This window comes from Typopeltis vanoorti, chromosome 7, assembly GCF_054136105.1.
Source record: "Typopeltis vanoorti isolate ZY-2024b chromosome 7, IOZ_Tvanoo_1.0, whole genome shotgun sequence".
Taxonomy (NCBI): Eukaryota; Metazoa; Arthropoda; class Arachnida; order Uropygi; family Thelyphonidae; genus Typopeltis; species Typopeltis vanoorti.
In genome coordinates, this window is record NC_143555.1 from 6,419,499 (window position 1) to 6,443,502 (window position 24,004).

The window sequence follows — 24,004 nt, forward strand, 5'->3', positions numbered from 1 at the left end:
AACTTCTCATTACCGACGGGCTCAACTCACAAAGTTTCAACCCTTGGTTAAATTTTTTTCCTGCTTGTTTATGTTTGAACTTGCAGGCGAACTCACACATGCATTATATGTATAGTGACCATATTTTTTTGGAGAAAATAAAGAACAAATCAGAAATTGTTTTATAATAAATAAATAATAAAAAAACTGGTTGCGTTTATTTGTTTCACTAAAACTAAAAAAGCTTTATAACGTTTATTGTAAAATATAAGCATATACACAGCATTTTAAACAATAATATTATTACTTAAAAAATTTAATTTTGATACTTTTCACAAGAATGAACTTTTTTCAATAAACCAGTTTTGTATTTTGAAAATTCATAAAACTGTATACAATTCATTTCAAACTTGCATTTGGTATAAATGCATGCTTTCAATGTTTTGATTTCTAATTATTTTTTTTCCACAGGTCCATATATTGTTCACCAGTGAAAATACTCATTCAGTGGGGGCATTAGATCCAGGGAGACATAAGCAATATTCAACAATTTTTAAAATGTTTTTAAAAGATACATGTTTATCTGTGAAATATTTAAAAATTTCAGCCCATCTACGTCAGCAGGACTGTCATTTTGTCGCATTCTTCGATCTTTTCACTCGTGACATGACTTTTAATACACGAAGCTTCATAAAATAGTTCGCTGTCATTTATATTTAAGTTCCAGTGACAGGAAATGAACAAAATGCTTTCCTCCATCTTTGCCTGCAGGGGGATTTCTCGTAGTAGAACCCATTCAAATACTTCCATTTCCAAGAAACAGCTGTTCCAGTTACAGTGGTACCTCGACTTACGAACTTTTTCATATCCCATTTCGACCTCTAGATACGATCCTAGACTCGAGATACAAACTGTGATGCTTTTCTTTTCAAATGAACTAAAGCCTGCTTTACATATACTTTTTTTGTTAAACTTTTTATGCACGTTTAGCTGAGCACACGCTGCACTGTCTCTAGTGTAACGATTGTTGTTACTACGTCGTATTTATCTGAAATACGACGAATGCTGAACGTATTTGTTTTTTTCTGTATCTATTTCGGCATTTGTGTAAACAAACAACACTTCGTGAAGATTTTTTTAGGTTTGTATTTATGATGTGTACTGTATGTATTTGTTTTTATAAGCGATGTATTTTATTGTAGTTTCATGTTTATTTTCTGAATAATCTACCAGATAAGCATCATTTCACTGATCAGAGTATTATTTTCAACATAGGGCCAAAGAATACCAAAGAAGAGGAGAAGAAAATGACAACAGAAAATTATGGAAAAATATGAGAAAGGAGTCAGGCAAAGTGATCTGTGCAAGCAGTATGACTTGTCCAAATCCACCATAGCTATAATTGTCAAGAAAGCAGATTTTTATAAGGAACTGGATGTGGCTAAAAGAGTATCTATCGTGTTATCTCGAAGAAATAAAATTATGGAAGAAATGAAAACTACTCGTCTGGATTAATGACATGCAACTGAAAGGAGATAGTGTATCTCAAAACATGATCTGTTTACAGAACTTGCCATCCACTAGCAGTAGCAAAGACATCGGTGAAGAGTTTAAAGCTAGCAAAGGATGGTTTGAGATATTCAAGAATAGAACCTGTATCCAGAGTGTTGTTAGACATGGAGAAGGTGCTAGTGCTGACAAAGAAGCTGCCAAAAGCTTCGTGAAGGAATTTCAGAAACTGGAGTCAGAAGGTTACAGACCAGAACAAGTTTTCAACTGGTATTTTCTGGAAGAAAATGCCTAAGAGAACGTTCATCACTAAGGAGGAAATGGCATTGCCAGGACACAAGCTAATGAAAGACAGACTAACTTGGCTTTTTTGTGCCAATGCCAGTGGTGATCCGAAGATAAAACATCTGTTGAGTTACCACTCTGAAAATCCTGAAGTCTTTAAAAAGCATAAAGTGAATAGGCACAAACTCAGTGTTATGTTGAGAGGTAACACCAAAGCTTGGGTAACCAGGCAATTCTTCTGTGAGTAGATGACAGAGGTCTTTGCTCCCACAGCGAAACAGTATCTACAAGAAAAAGTTCTGCTGAGAAAGTTCTTCTTATAATGGACAATGCTCAAGCACATCCACCACAGTTGGAAGAAGATTTGGATGAAGAGTTTAATTTCATCAAAATTAAGTTCTTGCCTCCTAATACCACACCACTCGTACAATGTTATTTCCAGCTTCAAAAAGCTTTATACCAAAGCTCTTTTCCAAAGATGTTTCGAAGTTATCACTGACACAGAATTAACCCTCAGGGCTGGAAGAATCACTTCAATATTCTTCATTGTTTGCATCTTATTAGTCATGCATGGGAAGATGTTTCTGTGAGAACTCTAAAATCAGCCTGGAAAAAGTTATGACCTGACTGTGTCTAAGGAACTGCATTGGAAGGACCTGAAAGCAAAATTGACATTGTAGATACAGTTGTCTCCCTGGGCTAGACAATGCATTTGGAAGTTGATGAAGCAGACGTGAAGGAGCACAAAGTTGAGCTGATCACTGAAGAGCTACAGGAGTTAAGAAGAGAGCAGGAAAAAGAAAGGGACGAGGAAAAGCAAATGTCTTTAGATGACAAAGAAAACAGCAACAAAAAGGGAGCAATTCCAGCAAGTGACGTAAAAAAAATCTTGCCGTACTGGGACAAATTGCAAGAATTGGCTAACAAGTGGCATCCAAATCAAGAGCCACCAATATCTTCAATGACAGTGTCATTAATCACTTTTGAAGGGTGTTAAGGAAATGACAGATTCAGTCAAGGTTGGATAGGTTTTTTAAACCTCCCTGACCTAAGAGACAAAAAGAAGCAACTGATGACAACAAATCGAAAACTCCTGAACGAAACTAGCCACAAGAAAACTGATTTTTTTTTACAATTTAATGGAAGATGATTTTCATACTAATCATGTAAAATCAAAGATTTCATAAATAAAAATTAATATGTAATGCTGTACAAAATGCATATTTATAGTGTAAAAATGTCCCATTCTCACTCCTTCTCCATTTCTTTGCATTTTCTTCGTTTAGTTGAGTAGAGTTTTTTTTTTTTTTTTTTTTTTTTTTTTTTTTTTTTTTTTTAAATTTTGAATCTGGGAACGGATTAATTGATTTTCCATAAGATATAATGGAAAATTGGGTTTTGAGATATGAACCGTGGTCAGGAACGAATTCAGTTCCTAAGTCGAGGTACCACTGTAATTAAATAATCAATGCAGGTTTGGTAAAATTTATGAATTTCATCTTTAAATATGTGGGCATTAATATTCAATTTACTATTTCAATTCACAAAATAAAGGACAAAATGGTCATTTTAGAAAAAAAAAAAAATCTAAAGGACAGAGCAGTGAAATAAAGGACACCGCAATTATATGGCATGTTTCAATTCGTGGTAGAATTTTATTTGAAGTTAGCCTTTGTGATCTGTCATAATGAAATCGAGAATTTCAAATGCAATAAAACAAACACTTATTTCATGTAATTGAAAAATGGGACAATAGTTTTTAGTTAGATATTGTGTTTCAGTGCAACATATGGTTTTGCTTGAGCCTATACAGCATAGTTTCTGAGGGAGGGGACAATAATAGTGCAATTAGAGACAGCTGAAATAAAAACAGTGAAATAAAAACAACTAATGAATCACACTATTTGCTGATAAATATATTACACAGACTGCAAAAGCCTCTGTACCTTATTCAGGGATACAATAAAACTACTTGTTTTTCTTGAATCTGCAGTATAATGGCTGTTGGGGAGGGCATTTGTTACCGCGGGGGAGCGAGTTACTATCCTCGACGTGAACATGTTTAAACATTTTCGTGTGCGAGGTAAATGCAAAACTTTTTAATGTATTTTTTTATAAAGTAAAATCAGGGGTGCAAGTTATATTTGAGTAAATACGGTAAGCATTTCGCTGACAAGTTGACATTCTTCTGCTGCTTTCCTTCTTGGCTAACTTCGATGGTGAGTTAGAATTCATAAATATTTTTCTCACTACCATTTTTTTTTCCAAACCAACATCATTAAAATCAATTTAATAATACAATAATTAATTTTACTCTGAATAATATTATAAATTAATTAATTTTCTATTAATTTTTCCCTTACTAAAAACTGCCCGGCACGTCAGCAACTTCATCCACCTATGCCACCACTGGTGTAGGTGGATGAAGTGCCATACAAGACCAAAATGTAAGACTTGACAGTATTGGAGTTTTGAGATATGTATATTTTGAGGAAATTGTCGATAAGAAGTTAGTAATGATGGAACTTTTTCATGCAGTACTATCATGATATCCTGTAACCCACCCCCCCTTACGATGATAATGTACCATGATATTTTTTTGGTATAGGTCAATGTCAATACACTCAGGTTGAATAATTCTCAAATTACCAATCTGTCCTGATTTGTTCAGTACCTAGGTAGATACCCAAGATACCTACTGACAGGATGCATCACAAGGATGTGTGAAATGGACATTAAGGTCAGAAGCCCCGGATGGTTATCTGCGTTCCTTAAAAGGCTATGTGGAGGTCTCCTCGTTATTGAAGCTCCTCCCTTAAGTAACCTATATATATATATATATATATATATATATATATACAGGGTGTTCGGGATAAATTTGACATATTTATAATTAATTATATTTTTCCGTAAGTTACATGTATTAACACACACTTCTCTTCATTTAAAAGTTTGGACCCTTCTTCATTCATATACAAGATGTCAGAAAGGATGGATAGCTGGAACCCACCTGAATCATGGAAGAGAATAACTTGTATCATGATGATTCGTGCCCGCCATCAAAATAAGGATATTACGACTGCTGCCCAATGCTCCCTGAATACAGTAAAAACAATCAGGCATGAACTAGAGACTTGCAATGGTGACTACGAGGATGTAGCAAGAAGAAAGATCCCTAGCAGACGATCTGATTGCGTTCGTACAGCAGAATTCCTCGCAAATCTGCAGGAACAGGTGTTGAAGAATCCTGGCATTGGAATTCGGGCTTTGTTCGTGGAGTTGCTAACTGTAGTCAAGCCCTGGATAACAAGGGTAGCCAATGGTAGGCCGTATGTATGGCAGCAGGATTCGGCCCCTTGCCACACCTCTGGGAAAAGTCAAAAATGGTTGTCTGAAAATTTCTACGACTTCACCAGTCCAAATGTTTGGCCTCCAAACTCCCCAGACCTTAACCCCATGGATTATTTTGTATGGGGCGCAGTTGAAAAAGACACCAATCGCACTTCCAGTAATACAAAAGCCCAGTTAATGGATAAAATTAAAACAGTTTTTGCGGCCCTTCCCAGGGAGACTGTAGCATCAGCTTGTTCGAGGTTCTGAAGCAGAATTGAAAGTGTGATCGATGCTAATGGTGGTTATTTTGAGTAAATCTTGTTGATAGTATTGTAATTAACTCTGCCTGTAATGTTTTTTTGTCAATTCATTAAATTTAATAGATACAAAGAAGATTTTCTTTTTCCTTACGAAACTGTCAAATTTATCCCGAACACCCTGTATATATATATCCTTCTTCCTCTTTATAGTGCTTTTATTCCACTTGGTGCAGAGTCTGTTATGATTATGAAACTGTGGGATACCCCAACTGGCTTGTCGCAGAGTCTGGCAATGGGAGGATGGACGGATGGGAATCAAATGCAGGTCTTTCCAACCAAAGGGCTTTGTCTATACTGAGTGAGCTACGGAGGCTCTAAAGTAACCCATATATATCTATATACACACACTAAGGGGGGGGATCCCGGCACCCAACCCTCCGAATTCTGGGATAATAGGCCGGTTCTCCTTGAATTCTGATGACTCGACACTCGGGAGGCTACCTTTGCTTGTATTACTTATAAGAATCTTGATATTGGTTAAGTTTATCTTTTGCATTTTTTTAAATAGCAATTTGAATATGTATCTATTTCTATTGCCAATTTAAATACACGATGCAATGTTGTTCCACCTGGAAACAACATTGAAGCAATACTTGTCCACGCAACAGTGATCATTTTTTTTTGTCTCTTCACTATTCTAATAGTCAACAATGAGTTTGATTGTTGTAATCCTGAAACGATATCATATAATAGCAAATTGTTGGCAAACACATTGTTGGACATATATATATGACAGTTTTCTGAATAAATTCAGAAAAAAATGATACCAAACATATATATGTAGGGATATTTTTGTCACGTAACAAAAAACGTGACAAAAACGTTTCAAATTTCAGCTTATCTTTTTATATATATATAGAATGGATATATATATATATATATATATGAAATCATAATGTATATTTTCTGTATTATTATTTATATGGGTACTCCATGGTGTCAAAAGACTCATCGTGGGAGACCCACACCATTCATTAACATGATACCTATCACACATCTGCTTAAATTTATTCACTCTTGGGTACTCACAGCCACTTCACAATCTATTCCACTCATTCACTGCTCTCCAAGTAAAGAACCTAGTCCACACAGCCTTACTAACTACATTCTTAAACAACTTCTAGGTGTGTCTCTACTCTCCATGTATTGATAAATTTCTTTTGTGTTAATCTTAAGGAATCCCTTAGTAACTTACAAGTTTCTATCATATTCCCTCTCCTCTGCCTGTCAGCTAAACTCTGAAACACACACATTCAATCTATCCTCACAGGGAACATCCCACAGACCTGTCACGAGCTTGGTCACTTGTCTCTGAATCCACTCCACCACTCTCCCAGTTCTCTAGAAACACAGATGACCAAATCTGTGCACATGTCCAAATCATAGCTTTATAAAGGAAGATAACCTCCCTATCTCTACATGTCAATATGTTCTTCAATATCCAACTAATCTTCTGAGCTATTTTGCCAACTCCTGCAATATGTCCTCTGAATTTCAAATCTCTATCCAATATCACTCCCAGATCCATAGGCTGATCAATTTGCTGTAATCTAGTACGATCAATATGATATGAAGTATGTAGCCTTCTCATTCCAAAGTGCATTACCTTACATTTTACAACATTAAATTGACAATCACTGTTCTTAGCCTATACTGCCAATTTATTAAAATCATCCTGCAAGATATCTATATCATCTTTATCAACTATTGCCCTCTCCGGTTTTGTTTTGTATCACCAGCAAACAACTGAATATCATCTTCCTCAAGCTGTCTGCTATATCATTAATATACAAATTAAATTAGAGAGTAGTTGGTACTAGTATAGAGCCCTGAGGCACTCCACTGGTCTCCCTGTCTGTCTGCCTATCAGCCCCCCCCCCCCCCCCCACCAACCTCATATCCATTCCCATTTGCTCCAACCTATGTAATAATTTTCTATGTGGTATTCAGTCAAATGCCTTTGAAAAAAAAAAAAAACAGCAGTATTGTAGTGTAGCCATTTCCTTTATCCAATTCTGCTGTCACCTTATTATAAAATGTGAATAAATTACGGAGGCAGGACCTGCCTTTTACAAAGCCGTGCTCCCCTACAGAGTATCATATTCCTATCCATCCATTCCTGAATTTTACCTTTAACCACCACTCCAGAGATACTAAGTGGCTTGTAATTTGCTACTTCTGTCTTGAAGCAAGTTTATGTAATGGAATTATCTTAACCGCTTTTCAATCCCTTGGAACCTTGCCAGAGTTGAGGCTTAGATTAAACAACTTTGTCAGAGGCAATGCCATTTTACTTGCACATTCTCGTAGCACACAAGCTGATATACCATCCAGGTCCACTGCTGTGTTCACATTGAGATATTTTTCAGTCTACTGAGTATCTCCAGTTCATCTATCTCAATTCCCACATCAGACTCTTGCTTGGGCTTTATATTGCTCATGAGAATGCTGATCAGCTTTTTATTTATATTCCTTCCAGCATGCTTTCTTTTCTTTCTCTTTTTTTTTTTTTTTTCAACTCCTACTTTATGCTGCTACTCATCCACTTAATCTCTAGTCTGATACTGCCTCACTCAAACTATCCCTGCCCACTTCCCATGCACTAATGATATTCATTCCATGTAGTTTCTTATGTGGCACTGCTCCAAGTTTGTCATAATCGTCAGCTTTATAGTTTGACATAAACTCTTTTTTGACTGAAAATTCCACACATTGAACAATCTTCCAGGACAAACTTGCATGGTCATTTTCTCCAATCAGAAGTAGAGTTGCTACTGTCATTATAGATAGATCTATTGATGCTATTACCAGATCCAACACTCTCAAACCTCTGGTCCTTTCCATCATGTGCAGTTTCAGGTAATTATTATTATTATGTAACACCTCCAGGGAGTCCAAAGATTCATCGAGGGAGGGCACCTACTCGACAACTCTCCGTCTCCACCACCCCACCAACTGCAACTACCTTCATCATCTACACCAATGCCATCTACCACTGACCAGCACCACTAATATTTTTTACAGACAATCACAAACATCCATGTCCACGGCAGGATCCGAGCTTGCAGCCTTTTGGCTGGAGATCAGATATGCTAACCACTTGGCCAACCAGGCTGGTAATTATCCCTTAGTGATTGTATAAATTTCATTTCCATTTTGTCATGTGTCCTTTCTTTCTTCCATTCTATATCCCCATAGTTGAAGTCTCCCATGACAATTGATCGGCCTGCACTAATTGTGCTAATCTACCGATGCATGTCATCCACATCTTCTGGACCCCAGGTCAATAGCAGCAACTAACAATATATTTTGTCCTATTGGTCTCAATCTCACACCAGATAGCCTCAAACGAACCATTTCCTTCAGATTTACATCTTCCTTAACCTCTATTTTTGTTAGTTGAAGATTTTCAGCTATCATTAATATTAGTCCCCTCCTCCTGCCCTATTCCCTCTATCTTCTCTGAAAATACAATATCCCTAACTACATCATTCTCTGACAACCAGATCTCACCTTCTTACTTATTGTTGATGCCAATAATTTTTGGCAAAGTCAAGCTGAACAATGCCAAATTTCCTTTCCTTTATTTCTGATACTTGGAGCATTTGTGCACATACAGTTCAACATTCCCTCGGGCCCACAGTTACCCTTACATAATGTCATTCCTGCCCATTCATATTCAAAACCTGGGAAACCAACCCAGCTCTTCACAATCATTCTACACTTGTACTCATCTATCCCAGAGGTGGCCGTTTCTTCACAGTCATTCCTGTACCCACACTCATCTGTCTTAGAGGTGGCTAGATACATACTTGATTGCTTCCCCCCTCTAGTTTCCCTGGTTTTGCACTTCCAAACTATCACTGAACAATACTTTCTCCAAACATCTAACTCCAAAACTATTCAAGTACAGTCCAATAGGCATATACAGGTTCTTTTATCCATCACCTCACTCCACACTCTATAAACTGCACACCATTCCTCCTATTTAAAATTAAATAAATTTTTGCCTATTTTTTCTACCCACTACCGGGTGAAGGCCTCTCCCATTGTGGGAGGTTTTGGGTCTACTGCTCCCATGGTGACCCAGTCCATATTAGGAGAGGACATAACAAACATCCATGCCTACATGGGATTCGAACCCACAGTCTGTTGGCTGGGAAGCAGATATGTTAACCACTCGCCCAGCCAAGCTGGTTCCTATTCCTCCTATACAATCTTCTTATTGACAATCATGGCCAATCTCAATTCTGTCCTATCATACCAAGGAAGTAGATGCACAATCTTTCTTTCTTACTCTTCATTTTTGCTTCTTCCAACAACTCTTTCATATCCTCTCTTCTATATTTCTCATCTTTCAAATCATTTGTGCCTGCCAAAACGATTAACTCATTCACTTCTTTCTTCTGCAAACTTACAGCTTTGCTAATATTCTTTATCTTCCTGCCTGGGAGACATGCTTTTGTTAATTTCTCATTAAGTATACCTCTTTTCATCAAATCCCCATTATGCTTTTCCCATTCACTTTTTCTTTCTTTCTCCCTCCTGCTGTACCACATGCCAATCATTTCTCCAGTTGCTCAAGCTCATGTTTTGTCCTGTGAAGGAATCTCATCATCGACTTTCTTCAAACTCTCATTCATATTTTGTGCCTTATTATGCAATAAAGGTTAAGGACTCATTTTATAAATATGGTAGGACAATAATAGCATAATTCTAAAATGTCATTTGAGTACAAAAGTATTTTCATTTATACTATGACGTTTTAAAAGACCAATTTTTAAATGAATCACTGACAAACATGTTTTCCTTCTATGTATTGTATTGCATATAAATATACCCTCTTAAATCACAGCTAAATAGACAAAGTTTTAGAGGAACCAAAAATACTTACCACAGGTCTGTCCTTGTTGTCAACTTCTACCTGTTCCATAAGATTTAGTGTATCTAGCCCTCCAACAACTCTATAAAAAAAAAAAATTGCACTTCTGTGAACAGACTCCTGTAATAAGCAAAGTAAAGCATACAGCAGTCAACAGATATATTATAGATATTTGCCATAGAAAAAGAGTAACAATAAGTATGATTTGTTTTTCTTTTTTGTAATATCATACTTCTTACTTTATTGTCCTTATTGAGAATGCAGATTAATTTCAATGATTAATAAAAAAAAAAATATTTGCATTGGTGCATTCTTAGAAGCCAGACCACTTGACCACCAGATCTTCATTCTAAAGATGATCTACTGTCTTCCAGTCAGGGTTGTGCTGGCCACTGCAATGTTTCAGTGTTACTATATTCAAATCACATTTCCACTGAACATTAAGGACCTATTCCATGTTGACAAAAGTATGGGAATTACAGCAGAAGTGTATGTGATGCTAAAAATGCTAACATAAATGAAAACACATAGGAATGCACATGCATGTTATTCAGTCTGAATATCAAGCAGATCAGCAGAGTTTAAAGTTTTAAAACATGACAAGGAGCAAGTTTATCAGTTTTTAGCGATATGAGTGACATGCTAGAGTGGTATAGCATAGCACAGCACTATAAGGTTGATACAAATATATGATTTTAAAAAAGTTAGGGAGCCAAATGAATAAATTTAATGAAATATGAGCAAGGTAGCTAAAATGCTAAACTAGCTATATATAAAACATTGTTCAAATCAATTTAAACTTATGGATCTAATAGCTGCGGTTAGAATTAAAACACTTGATCAAAAACTGGAGACCAACCACAGATATGAAATCTCAGAGAAAAATGAATTAAGAGAGTGAACAGATGGCATCACTGGCAAAATCATATTAAAAACTAAGATAAGAATGCTAACACTTTAGCATTCAGGAATGTGAGAATGGTGCTAATCTTAGGTGGCATGGTCACAAACCAAATGGGAGAGGAAAAGTTAGTAAAACAAGTGTTTTTATGCCAGATAAAAGGCCCAGAGGAAGACTGAAATATAAGATCTCATGATAAATCCTGATAGATAGCAGGCTAATCCGGAGGAAAATTGTCAACAAGAAGATAATACTATATGAAATGTTTGTATCATTATTACCATCATAATATCCTATACATCCCTGGGATGTACATATCAGGAATTTTATGATATGATAAAAAGGTTACTGTTAACAATTAATAAGGATCAGAATTTTCCTAATTCTGGTAAGGAAACAAACATTCCATTTCAAGTTAGGGTGATGTTGTAGTAGCTCCACATCACTCTGAATAAGTGCTAAAATTTAATATGGCATCAATGTAAAGATAAAACTCTGTACTGAACTAGACAGACTCTTAGGAAATTTTTTTTTATTTTTTTTATAAAGAATGTTGGATTGATGTACTTTCAGTCTTTTTTTCAATCCTATTTATACAAATAAGTTAAAGATGCCAAGACATTATATTCTTGGTTTCATCCTTTATCCAAGTTGAAAGAGTGTAAGCAAACAAAAGTCTGCACATGAAGTGATTTCACGACTTGGCTACTTGTATATAGAGAGGCTAATGACTTCACATGAATTGCCTTAGTATTCCATAATGCCAGGTACATATCCTTACATACATTTACAATGCTATGCATTATGGAAAGGGCACAACTCAGACTGGTTCTGACTTTTATTGAGGTCTCATTAGTGGAAACCAGACCCAGAGGAGATACCAAGGTGGAAGTAATGCAGAAGTCATATATTTCCCATATTCAAGTAGTCAAAAGGTGTCACACCTTATTAGTAAAATATTCTGGATTAGAGCTAGTTGTTGAAAGTTTTTTTCACTTGGTTAAAAGCAGACAATCACATGGAAGGGAAATGTTAATTCTCCTCATCTTTCCCTGAAGGGAAAGATGAGGAGAATGAAGATGAACATTGCAAAGTAGATGTTCAAAAATTCTTCACTAAATATTTAGCTAATGTGAAGAAGAGTGAACTTTCAACAGCTGTTGTACCTTCTACTTGCTCATTACATTTTATTTTCACAGCTGAACTAATTTAATTATTTTAGATGTCAAAGTAAAGTTGATTTCAAAATATGAGTTCAAAAACATTAGGTAGAAATTTAGTAAAAAAAAAAAAGTAAATTTAGGGTATGTTCCAAAGGTATGTTACTGAAAACAATGAAACCATACCCAGGTTTGCAGACTGAAGATGAAGTTTAAAAATTTTGTTTTTAAAATCGAAGATAATCTTGATATAAGATGGTGATTGCATTATATAAGAGGACAATAATAAAGTTCACAGCTAACAAGTTTGTAGCTGGGATAATGAATCAGTGCATAGGTCTAAATGAAATGCCTTGCTTTAAGAAAAAAATAATAATCTAGATGAAAGTCCATGGTATGTTGACAATTCGTTTTTGAATTCTGAATCCCAGTCACATAAAATTCAGTACTGCTTAACACTCTTCATCATTGTTAATTCATTTTTCTTCTTCTGTTACATTCATCATTCACCCGAACCCTTGTTGAGACTTTAGTTCTAATTAGGATCATGAATCTTTACTATTGTAATGATACAGTTTCATTATTAATCTTTCTGAGATTTATGCTCAAGTTATTGCTGAATGTAGTGGATGTGCAAATTCAGGGAAACTAGATTTATTAAGGGGAGGGGATAGATATACAGTTCTTAGGGAGGCAGTTGAATGTATGAATGAATATAATATGCCCGAGTGAATAAGGACAACAAATCAGAGTGGGACAGTTAATATAAGGCATCAAGGTAGGGTTGGGGCTAATGGGGGTCTTAAATTCATGTACACTAATGCTAGGAGTATTAGGAACAAGAAGGAAGAGTTTTTGGCCATGGTTGGCACTTCCAGACCACAGGTTATTGGTATTAGTGAATCATGGCTGACTGTAGATGATATAGCTAGTGGGATTGAATGTGTTGGATATAGTGTGTTCAGGAATGACAGGGAGAATAAAATGGGGAGAGGAGTATTGTTGATGATAGCTGATGAGCTACAGCAAAGGAGAATAGAAGTTGAATTACAGGATAGAGAAAAGAGCACATTTGAGGCCATTTGGTGTGAGATTGTGGCTAGCAGAACTAAATATACAATTGGGTGCTGCTATAGACCAGGTGATGGAAAAGATGGTGGTGACAGTATCCACAAGCAAATAGAAGAGATGAGTGGAAGGAGGTTAATTATTATGGGAGATTTCAACTATGGTCGCATTGATTGGAGTGAAGAGAGGACACACGGGAGGAAGGAACTGGATTTTATGGGATAACTATCTGCGACAGCATGTAATGGAAAATACTAGGAGTCAGAGAGTGGTTGACCTAGTAATTATATCTGAGGATTTGGCTGTAACAAATATGACCACATTGCCACCAATCGGTGAGAGTGATCATAGGGTCTTGACTTGGGAGGTGGCTAAAGGTGTGGAATTTTCAATTAAGACAGGATACATGTGGAATTATCGGGCTGGAAAGTATGACAAGCTTAGGAGTTTAATTGGTTCAGTGCCATGGCATGTACAACTGCAAGGACTAGAAGTTGATAGTGCATGGGAGGCAGTTAAGAAGTGTTTGCATGAAGCAATGGCTGACTGTATACCTAGAGTCCGAATAATACATCAAGTAGGGGTTAAATGGATGAATAACACCATTAAGCTTGAGCTGCAAAAAAAGAAACAACTATGGAGGGAATTTAAGGAGAAAGGTGACTGGCAGGCACATGAACGGTATAAAGCACAGGCCAGAAGAGTAATGAGTGTGGTAAGAAAAGCAAAAAAGGATTACGAAAGAACATTGGCCATGCAGGCTAAAGAGAATCCTAAACAGTTTTTCGATATGTTGCAAGTAAAAGGAAATATGTATATGGCAGAACGATTTTAAAGAATGCTGATGGTAGGGAGGTAACTGAATCAGTTGGTATAGTTGAGTTAATGAGTGAGCACTTTGCAAGAATATATCATCCAGGTGGTGATATTGCAGAAACGAATGAACCAGTAGATTATATGGGAATTGTGGTGAATGAAGTAAAGGTGAGTAGTCTATTGCATAACCTCAATGTCAATACATCTGTGGGATTGGATGGTATACCAGCTCGTGTCGTACGAGAAGCAGCTAAAGAATTGTCAGTACCCTTGACCATTTTGTTTAATTTGAGTCTCGGGTCTGGGTTAGTCCCGAGGAGGTGGAAAGAGGGGAAAATAGTTCCACTGCATGAAGGTGGTTCCAAGACTGCTGTTGTAAATTACCGACCGATTAACATATCAGGAATCATGTCAAGGTCTTAGAGAAATTAGTCAAGAAAAGAATACAGAATTGGATAGATGAAAATGGGATATTGTATGGGGGACAACATGGTTTTGTGAAGGGTAGATCATTCTCAGTAACTTGCTTACGTTTTATAACACAGTGACGGCTGAACTGGATAGGGGTAATGGGTTTACAGTGATACTACTGGACCTTGCCAAGGCCTTTGACAGGATACCACATGGAACCCTAATCAGCAAAATGGAGCAAATGGGGATAGATATAGGGTTGGTGAGATGGATAGGAGGGTGGTTGAAGGAGAGATACCAGAGAGTGGCTTATTCAGGAGTGGAGTCTAAAAGACGGATTGTGACTAGTGGTGTGCTGCAAGACTCTGTTCTTGGACCACTGCTTTTCAATTTGTTCGTCAATGATATAGGAAAGGATTTGAGAGGAAGTGTTCACTTGTTTGCTGATGATGCAAAGTTGGGTAGAGCAATTGTGAGTGCACAGGATGTCAAAATTTTACAGGATGATTTGGATAGTTTGGAGGACTGGGCTAGGAAAAATGGATGTCAATTTAATGTGGCAAAGTGTAAGGTTATGCACTTTGGGGTGAAAAGAATAGCAGCAGTATATCGCATTGGTGGAACCGTACTCCAGATTGATGAGGTCAGGGATTTGGGAGTGTTGGTGGATAGGGAATTGAAGTTTAGGGGGCACATTGCAAAAGTGACTAAATCAGCTCATCAAATCACTTGGCTTCTGAAAAATACTTTAACATGCAGAGACAAACAAGTTGTTGTTCCTCTGTATCGAGCTTTGATAAGACCCCGTCTGGACTACTGTGCCCAGTTATGGGCACCAGGGTTTCTTCGTGATGGGGAGGAAGTGGAGAGTATCCAGAGACGAGTGACCAAGATGATAGCAGGTCTGTGGAATGAACCTTATGAGAATAGGTTGAAGATTTGTGGGTTGCAGAGATTGGACGATAGATGAAGGAGGGGTGATATGATTGAGACATTCAAATTACTGAAGGGTTTCTATAAGATTGATCCAAAAGATATTTTTGAAAATATGACTGGTGGTGGGAGGACTAGGGGCCATGCATGGAAGTTGGGCAAGAGTGTGGTTGACAAGGGTGTTAGAGCTAGGTTTTTAACTTGGAGAGTGGTGAACAAGTGGAATAAGCTTCCAGAGTCTGTTGTGGGTGCTGACCGTGAATGAGTTCAAGGCAAGTTATGATAGATACTGTGTCAATGTCAAATAGTTGTTCTTGACATGATGTTAGGGCCTCCCTCGATGAGTCTGTCGACTCCTTGGAGTTGCCCGGAACAACAACAATAATAATAATTATTGATCCATCCTTGAAAATATACTAAGGATGCTCATGAAATGATAAGCAAACATTAATAAAAATTAATTTTTATATATATTTCAACTTAAGTTTCAGCAAAAAAAAGGAAAAAAAAGAGAATGGTAAGTTGTATAGGATGAATTTTAAGATTACAGTGAGTGATTTCACTGTAACGGTGTTTACTATAGCAGAAACTGACTATAATTACCTAGAACTTTCTAAATAACTGCTTTTAAAATAACATTTAATACTGTCTGTCCCTTTTGAAAGTAAAACACATAAAAAACAAAAAATATTCTATAACATCATATGAAAATGTAGTAATACCAACCTTCCAAAAATGGTGTGCTTATTATCCAAGTGCCGACATGATCTAAAGGTTATGAAACTGCAAAACAATAACACTGTAATGGTTACAAATTATTATGAAGAACATTAATAAAATATTAAAAAACTTAAATAATCAAAACTAAGATGAAATATTTCTTTGTGCATAAGTTAGTTGCTGATGGTGTCAGAACTGATAGAAATGCATCCACAATTTTAAGCACAAAGAAAAGATACACTTAAAACACAGTTTCAAGTGTATCTTTTCTTTGGTTGCTTAATTCTTTCATCATCATTTGACATATCTTTTAATCAGCAGTTAAACACTCCTTATCACATTAGAAAAAAAAAAAAAAAAAACTACCACAAAAAGTTTTTGGTGGGTGAGATCATCATAAAACACTATCACAGATAGATTAGATATATTTAAACTGAAAACTCTGCTCTTTAGACCAAATATAGTATTTTTCAAGCCACAAGCATGGTGGAGATATTACCATATTTTTTGATAGATAATGTGCATGTTTTCTATACAAAAAGTCTAAATTCGTTAAAAAATGAACATATACATTTGAAAGGTATGAGAGGAAAATCAAATGTAATAACAAAACTAAGGTAGAAGTATTACTTAATATTTATTGAACATTACACTATTCAAATCCAAAAATTTCTTCATCAGACTCAATATTGAAAGAATCAATTGTATTAAAAATTTCGTTTGGTATTTCTTCAGCTTCATAATCATTGTCACTGGACACCACTGCATTCCCTTGTGCTTTAATGAAACCATTTCTAACACAATTTTCACTTACAGCAGCCCAACTTTCTACAATCCAGGTAACTATATCTTTATATGACGTTCTTTTCATCTGCCCTGCTTGTTATATTCATGGATGCCATTCATCTTCCCACTTAGCCCACAAATTGTCTTTGAATGGTTTATTTACTACAAGATCAAGGGTTTGGAGTTTTTTTTGTTAAACTACCTGGAATGACGGCCAATTTGGAATACTTAATTGTTTTAACTTCTGCTGTCATGTGTGCCTTACACGAATCCAACACTAACAGAGATTTTGGATTGAAAAATGCCATTTTTCTCTTTCACCACACATTCTCCAACCAAAATTTCATAACCTTGGAATTTATCCAACCTTTATTAACATTAATCATTAGCAGTAACAATAATATTTTTGGAATCACAACCTTTTGGAACAGTCTTTCTTTTGAAAATCATCATCGGTGGCAGTTTGGAACCATCTGCAGTTACGCAGAGAACCACAGTAAAGTTAGACCTTTCGTGCCCTGTTGCAGCAACTGAAACCTCTTTTGCTCCCTTCAGATTCACAGTCCTAGAACTAGTGGAGGAGCACACACTTAAATTGCTTCTCTTCATAAATCCAAAAACCCAAGATGGGTAGGCCTTGAAATCCTTTATATTATTGTTTTGCGCAATTCTTTTCAATTCCTGCAACCCACGAACAGTAGATATTCTCATACCTTTAGCTCTTTCACTAACAACCCAATCAAACAGTTTTTTTTCTATGGTTGGCCACAAGCATCTTCTAAATCTCATAGCACGTTTCCTCATATGTAAACATTTCAGCACTGTTTCAGCCTTTCGCCATTAACGAACACTACTTTCTCCAACACTGAACAATCTACCAGATTCACAATAGCCTTTTTCCTTTGCTACTTCTACCACTTCAAGCTTGAACTGCACTGTGTAGGATTTTCTCTGAGAAGTACTTCTGTCTTCCATGGGTAATTTAGATCTAATAACAAAATATAAACAAATAATGATTTACTTTATGAAATATTTTAAAACAGGATGTACGGAATAATCAACTACTGCTACTAGCAACGCACGAGCTTTTAAAGAATTCCTTCGTCCTCTGTCTGTACTTCCTAACTCTACTGCTAGTTGGCGCATGTGTATTATCTATACATCAAAAGGAGTGATGAAAATGTTGGGGGTGCACGTTATCTATCGAAAAATATGGTACATATTTATCAGAGGTGGCAGTATGTAACTTGGTTTATAACTGATACCACTGACAACTTTGGTATCTTTTCACTATGGAAAAGATCTCACTACTAAGTTAAGTGGCCTTCTAAGCTTTAGCAGTTTCAGTCATTATTATTTCTTGACCTCCATGGAGTCACAAGACATTCAAAATAATCCAAGTAACCTTTTATGCTCCTTTATAATGAAACAGCATGAAAACAATAGTAAACAACACCAGCATGCTGATATGTGCTCTAATTTAAAGAGTAAATAAGTTTAGAAAATAAAGAGTACAATCAACATATATCAAAGAAAAGAGAATTTATCACAAGATTTACACTTCAGATGCTATAAACCTTTTGTGTGGAATATACAAATGCTGATAGTAAAAGGACAATTGAGAAGGGAAGAAAGCCAGAGCTGCATGCATGCACTAGTATGATAAACAATTGTTTTAATACAACTGACCCACTCATTTAGATCATTTTACAGTTCAATGAATATCTCACTTACTACTGTAGAACTAAATGCTACTTTCAAATGAAAACTTATCAGGATTAAATCATCTTGTTTTTCTTTTAGGCAAATTTATTATTTTAGTGACACCTTATGTAGAGATTCCTTTATTCATTTATTTTTTCTTAGAGTGCCTTTTTATGCACAATATTATGGTGCAAGAAAGAAGCAAACTATTGCCTATTTAAACTGTTCAGAATCATAAAGTCAGTGTGAATGTTGATGGTATTACTGGTACACACAGGCAAACATACACAATCATAAAAACATAAATACAGGTGCCCCACAAATCTTCAACCTGTTCTTGTGAGGTTCATTCCAATGACATGCTACCATCTGGATCTCTCACCTCTGAATACTCTCCACTTCCTCCTAGCTGCCAAGAAATCCAGGTGACTGGATCTGCACATAGTAAAGATATCAAGGCTCAATAAAGAAGAAAAATAACATGCTTGTCTCTGCTCATCGAAGTATTCTTCAGTAATCAAGTAATCCAATAAGCCTGCTTTAGCCACTTTTGCTATGTGCATGCTAAACTTTAACTCTCTATCCACTAACACTCCCAAATCCCAGGCTTTATCAATTTCCTGTAGTACAGTACCATCAATGTGGTATACAGCTGGTAATCTTTCCATCCCAAAATGCATAGCTTTACACTTTACTACATTAAACCGACATCCATTCTACTTTGCCCAGACTGCCAGTATATCCAAATCATCTTGCAAAATTTTAACATCATCCATATTAACTATCACTCTACCCAATTTTGCATCACTGGCAAATAACTGAACAGTTCCTGTCAGATTCTTTCCTATGTCATTAATGTACAAATTAAATAGTAGCAGCCCAAGAACAGAACCACGCAGCACACCACTAGTTACAAGCCTTCTTCTGGATTCTACTACTGAATAAACTACTCTCTGATATCTCACCATCAACCACACTCTTATCCACTTCACCAACTTTATATCCATACAATTGTGCTTCAATTTACTGATTAGAATTCCATGCTATATCCTGCCAAAAGCCCAGCAGTATCACTGTAAGTAAACCTATTACCTTTATCCAATTCAGCTGTCATTGTATTATAAAATGCGAGCAAGTTACTGAGGCACTACTAATTCTTCACAAAACTATGTTGTTCCCTACATGGTATCCCCCATCTCCAGACAATGACTACTGATATGCTGATCAGTCAGTAATTTGCTCCATCAGTCTTGGAACCTCCTACTTGCAATGGAACTATTTTCTCCTTTTTTTATACCCTCTTGGGCTAACCCAGAGCCAAGACTTAAATTAAACAATGTGGTCAAAGAAACTGATAATTCACTAGCACTTCACATAAAACTTGAACTGGTATACCATCTAATCCCATAGCTGTATTCACCTCAAGGTTCTGTAATATGCTATCTGCCTCCATTTCATTTACCTCAGTTAACACATAAGTCTTTGCTTTTCTTGTTACTGCAATATCTCCACCTGGATGATATACTCTTGCAGATATATATTTTTTTTTTTTAAATGTTGGACCCATACACAGGAGGTTGGTTGGTCAACCTATAGTACATTAGTACCATGTATGGATAGTAGGTTGGGAAAGGAGGAATTTGTTTACATTTGATTTGAATGACTTGAAATTGTATTCTTTGGGAAACACAGCAGGTAGGAGACTGTTCCACAGTGTAGCAGTTGCAGGGATGAAGGAGAGGAAAAGAAACTTGTTCTATTTATCTCTAGGTGTACTGTGAAGGGATGTTGTGCAGCAGCTGCACGTGTTCCAATGAGCTTTGTACTGAGCAGGGGATTTATTGATGTTATTTCGGATAAGCATTTCCCATGGAAATATTTGTAGAATATACATCTGTGCGAAAGTGTGTGTAGGGAGGGGGAGAGTTGGTAAGGGATGGATCATTGATAAGTCTAATTGCTCTCCTCTGTATTGAGTCGACCATTTTGAGAGAGCTCTTTCAGGGGCCCAACCCCACATGTGGGAGCAGTATTCAATAGCTGGGTGGATTTGTGATTTGTATAATGTTAGTAGCTGTTCAGGGGTGAAGTAACGTCTTGAGCGAAAGAGAAATCCTAGTTTTTTTTTTGAGGCTGAGGATGCAACAGTTGTGATATGTTTATGGCAGGAGAGGTTTGATGTGAGGGTGATTCCTAGAAGCAAGATCTCAGACTGTCTGGAAATTTGGGTATCGTCAAAAAGGATACTGGGAAAAAATGGTTCTTTTTTATGGCAAATAGTACAGAACTGGATTTTATTGGCGTTGAAATTTATGAGGTTATCCGAACCCCATTGTAGGATGGCTTGGAGATCAGAATTGAGGATGTTGGTGGTTGATGTTTTGTAGGTTGAGGTGAGTTGTGAAGGGTAAGGCTTATCAAATGCAAGCGAGGAGTGAAGTGTGCTGTCGTCTGCAAAACTGTATTGGGTTGGAGGTCAATTGCAGTAGGTCATTGATATATAGCAGGAAGAGGATTGGTGAGAGGACTAGTGAGAGGTGACAGAACCTTGTGGGACCCCAGCATTAATTGAGTGGTGAGAGGATAGGGAGCCATCCACCATCACACACAGAAAGCTGGTAATCCAACTACAGAAGTCCTGGGTCAGACCGAATGATGGTAGTTTGCCTAGTAGACCTTTGTGCCAGACCGGTCAAAGGCTTTGGAGATATCTAGTGCAACCACTTGAGATTCGCCAAACCTCTCCATAGCATTTGTCCAGAGATGGGCGTATGCGAGTAGATCTCCTGTTGATCGGCAGTGGCGGAATCCATACTGGCAGTCATTTATTTGGTGAGTGTCTTCAAGATAGTGTAGGAGTTGGGAATTGATTTTTTCCATTACTTTTGAAAGGACTGAGGTAAGAGATAGGTGGTAATTGGATGGCAGTGACTTGTCACTCACCCTTCTTGGGAATGGGCTGAACATAGGCCAATTTCCAGTTTGTGGGATAGATTCCAGTGGAGTAAGAGAGTAGATATAGGTGACATAGGACATGTGTCAATTCTAGAGCACAAACTTTCAGAACAATTGGGGAAATGCTATCAGGGCCAGGAGACTTTTTTGTGTCTAATTTGGACAATATTTTTCTGATTTCATCCTGGCAAAAGGATATAGGGGACATTGTGTGTTGGGTGTCTGGAATCGTTGGGGAACATTTACCATCGTCAACTATGCATGCATTTGAAGCAAAGTATGGAGCCAGAAGATGATTGGCTTTTTCTGTGGGTGATGATGCAGTAGAGCCATCTGGGTATGATAGGGGTGTGAATAGTGTTGGACAGAAGTTACGACCAATTGCTTTGGAGGGAGACCAAAAGGCTTGGCTGCCGTTTGGACAGGCTACTAGTTTCCTGCTTTTTTCTTTCGAACTCTGTTTTGGAAGTGTTGATTGTTTTTTTGCATCTATTATGGGCTTTGGTGTAAGCTTTGAAGGAGGATGAGGTTCTTGATTTCAGCCAGTTGTGGTATGTCTGGTGTTTCATCTCTACAGCCTTGGCACATCTTTCGGAGACCCAGGGTTTCATTAGGGAATGGCAGTTGAGAGTGCTGTGTGGATGTATGTATTCATGCCGGTGAGGATTACTTTAAGGTAATAAGATTGGTGCATATGTTTGGGTTGGAAGGATGGAAGAATAGTCCAACCATGGGAATGCAGCATAGAAGTTGCAGAGGCTGTCCCACTTAGCACTGTTATAGTGCCAAACTACTCTTGTATGGGGGAGGAGATGAGCACTAGGTTGTGGTCAGAATTTCCCAGGGGGGCTCACTACTTTCACTGTGTATTTGGAGGAGTCATTGGTGAGGAAGAGATCTAGGGTGTTTGGGTTATCTGGTATTCTGGTTAGCATCTGGACAAGTTGTGCAAGGTCATTAGTGATAGCAAATGTTTCAACGTATCTGCCTGCAAGATCTGTATAACTGGAGGAGGAAAGCCAGCTAGTGTTGTGGATGTTAAAATCTCCTAGGAGGATGATTTTGCTATTGGGAAAGTGGGATTATTGAAAGTCGATTTTTAGGGAGAGGAAATTAAAGAGCTCAGGGTGGTTGGTTGTGTTGGGGAGCAATAGAGACAGCAGATGAATTGAACTGAGTTGGGAAGGGATATTTTCAACCAAAGAAGGTCAAAGTTGGGTGCTCTCTCTGGCAAGGTATGTCAGAGCAGATGTATGCACAGACACCACCCTTAGGATGAAAATTGTTAATGCGCGAGTAGTTTGGAAGGTGGTGCTGAGGGGAGGAGAGATTTGAGTTTCTGCCAGGAAGAGTAGGTGGGATTTGGTAGACTGTAGGTGGTAGTGGACACTATTCAGGTTGGAGTTTGGGCCACGGATGTTGGTGAGGTGGATGTGTTGGACCGCATGGATCTTGCACATTTCCTATGCGGTGCCCGCAAGCTGGTCTCCATGGTGGCTGCTAGTGGCATCACTTGGTTTTTTCACCAGTTTATCTTGTCTGTAGTTGATGGTCCAACTGTTGTCACCATTTTGACGCTTTTCTTTGAAGTTGGCGTCTTTGTTCCCTTTGTGCAAATGATAAGTCTGGTTGTGCACGTATGTGCGATTGGGGACAGGTGTCTTTGAACTTGTTGTTGATTGCTGTTATTATTTTTGATGTGCTTGTCGGCGTGTCGCAAGTCACTTTTACCAGGAGCAGAAAGTTCGTTCTGTTTCTTCCTTTTATTTATAGGCCCAAAACGATATTCTTAGGATCGATGTTGCAGTCTTCAGTTAGTTTGTTGATATCTTGTAATGATTTTCTATTTTCTGTCAGGAAGTTCAAAATGATGGTGTTGAGTTTTTTGTGTTTAGCCTCCATGAAGTTGTTTCACCATTGATGCGATTAGATCGTGAAGTTCTTTTGCTGGCGAAGTAGAGTTTGCGTTGCACTGGTTTTGAATGTATGTAAATGTCAGTTATGCAGCATATATACATTAGCACAACCAATAGTGGGTGGTTATACTAATGTATTTGACCTTGAACCATCAGTATAGATGGGAAGGAAATCAGTGTACTGCACTCTGTGTATTGAATAACTGCATGTAGATTGTTGGTGGAGTATGAGACATCTTTAGTTGGCACAATGAGAGTTGTTGGAAGTTTTTCCATTTGGTTATACTATAAATTAAAGATATCAAAAAATTATATACTTGGTTTAA

The 24,004-nt window shown here is 37.2% G+C and overlaps 1 protein-coding gene across 1 annotated transcript in view; it reads right to left on the reverse strand.

Annotated features, from left to right (window-relative positions):
• LOC150104466 (RING-type E3 ubiquitin-protein ligase PPIL2) overlaps nucleotides 1–24,004 on the reverse strand; it is a 314,593-nt gene that overhangs the window by 50,331 nt on the left and 240,258 nt on the right. The window contains exons 12-13 of the mRNA XM_090395160.1: nucleotides 16,324–16,380; nucleotides 10,321–10,390 (exon numbers count right to left, since the gene is read on the reverse strand). Coding sequence (XP_090251286.1) covers nucleotides 10,321–10,390; nucleotides 16,324–16,380 — 127 coding nt within the window. The remainder of the gene's footprint in view (nucleotides 1–10,320; nucleotides 10,391–16,323; nucleotides 16,381–24,004) is intronic.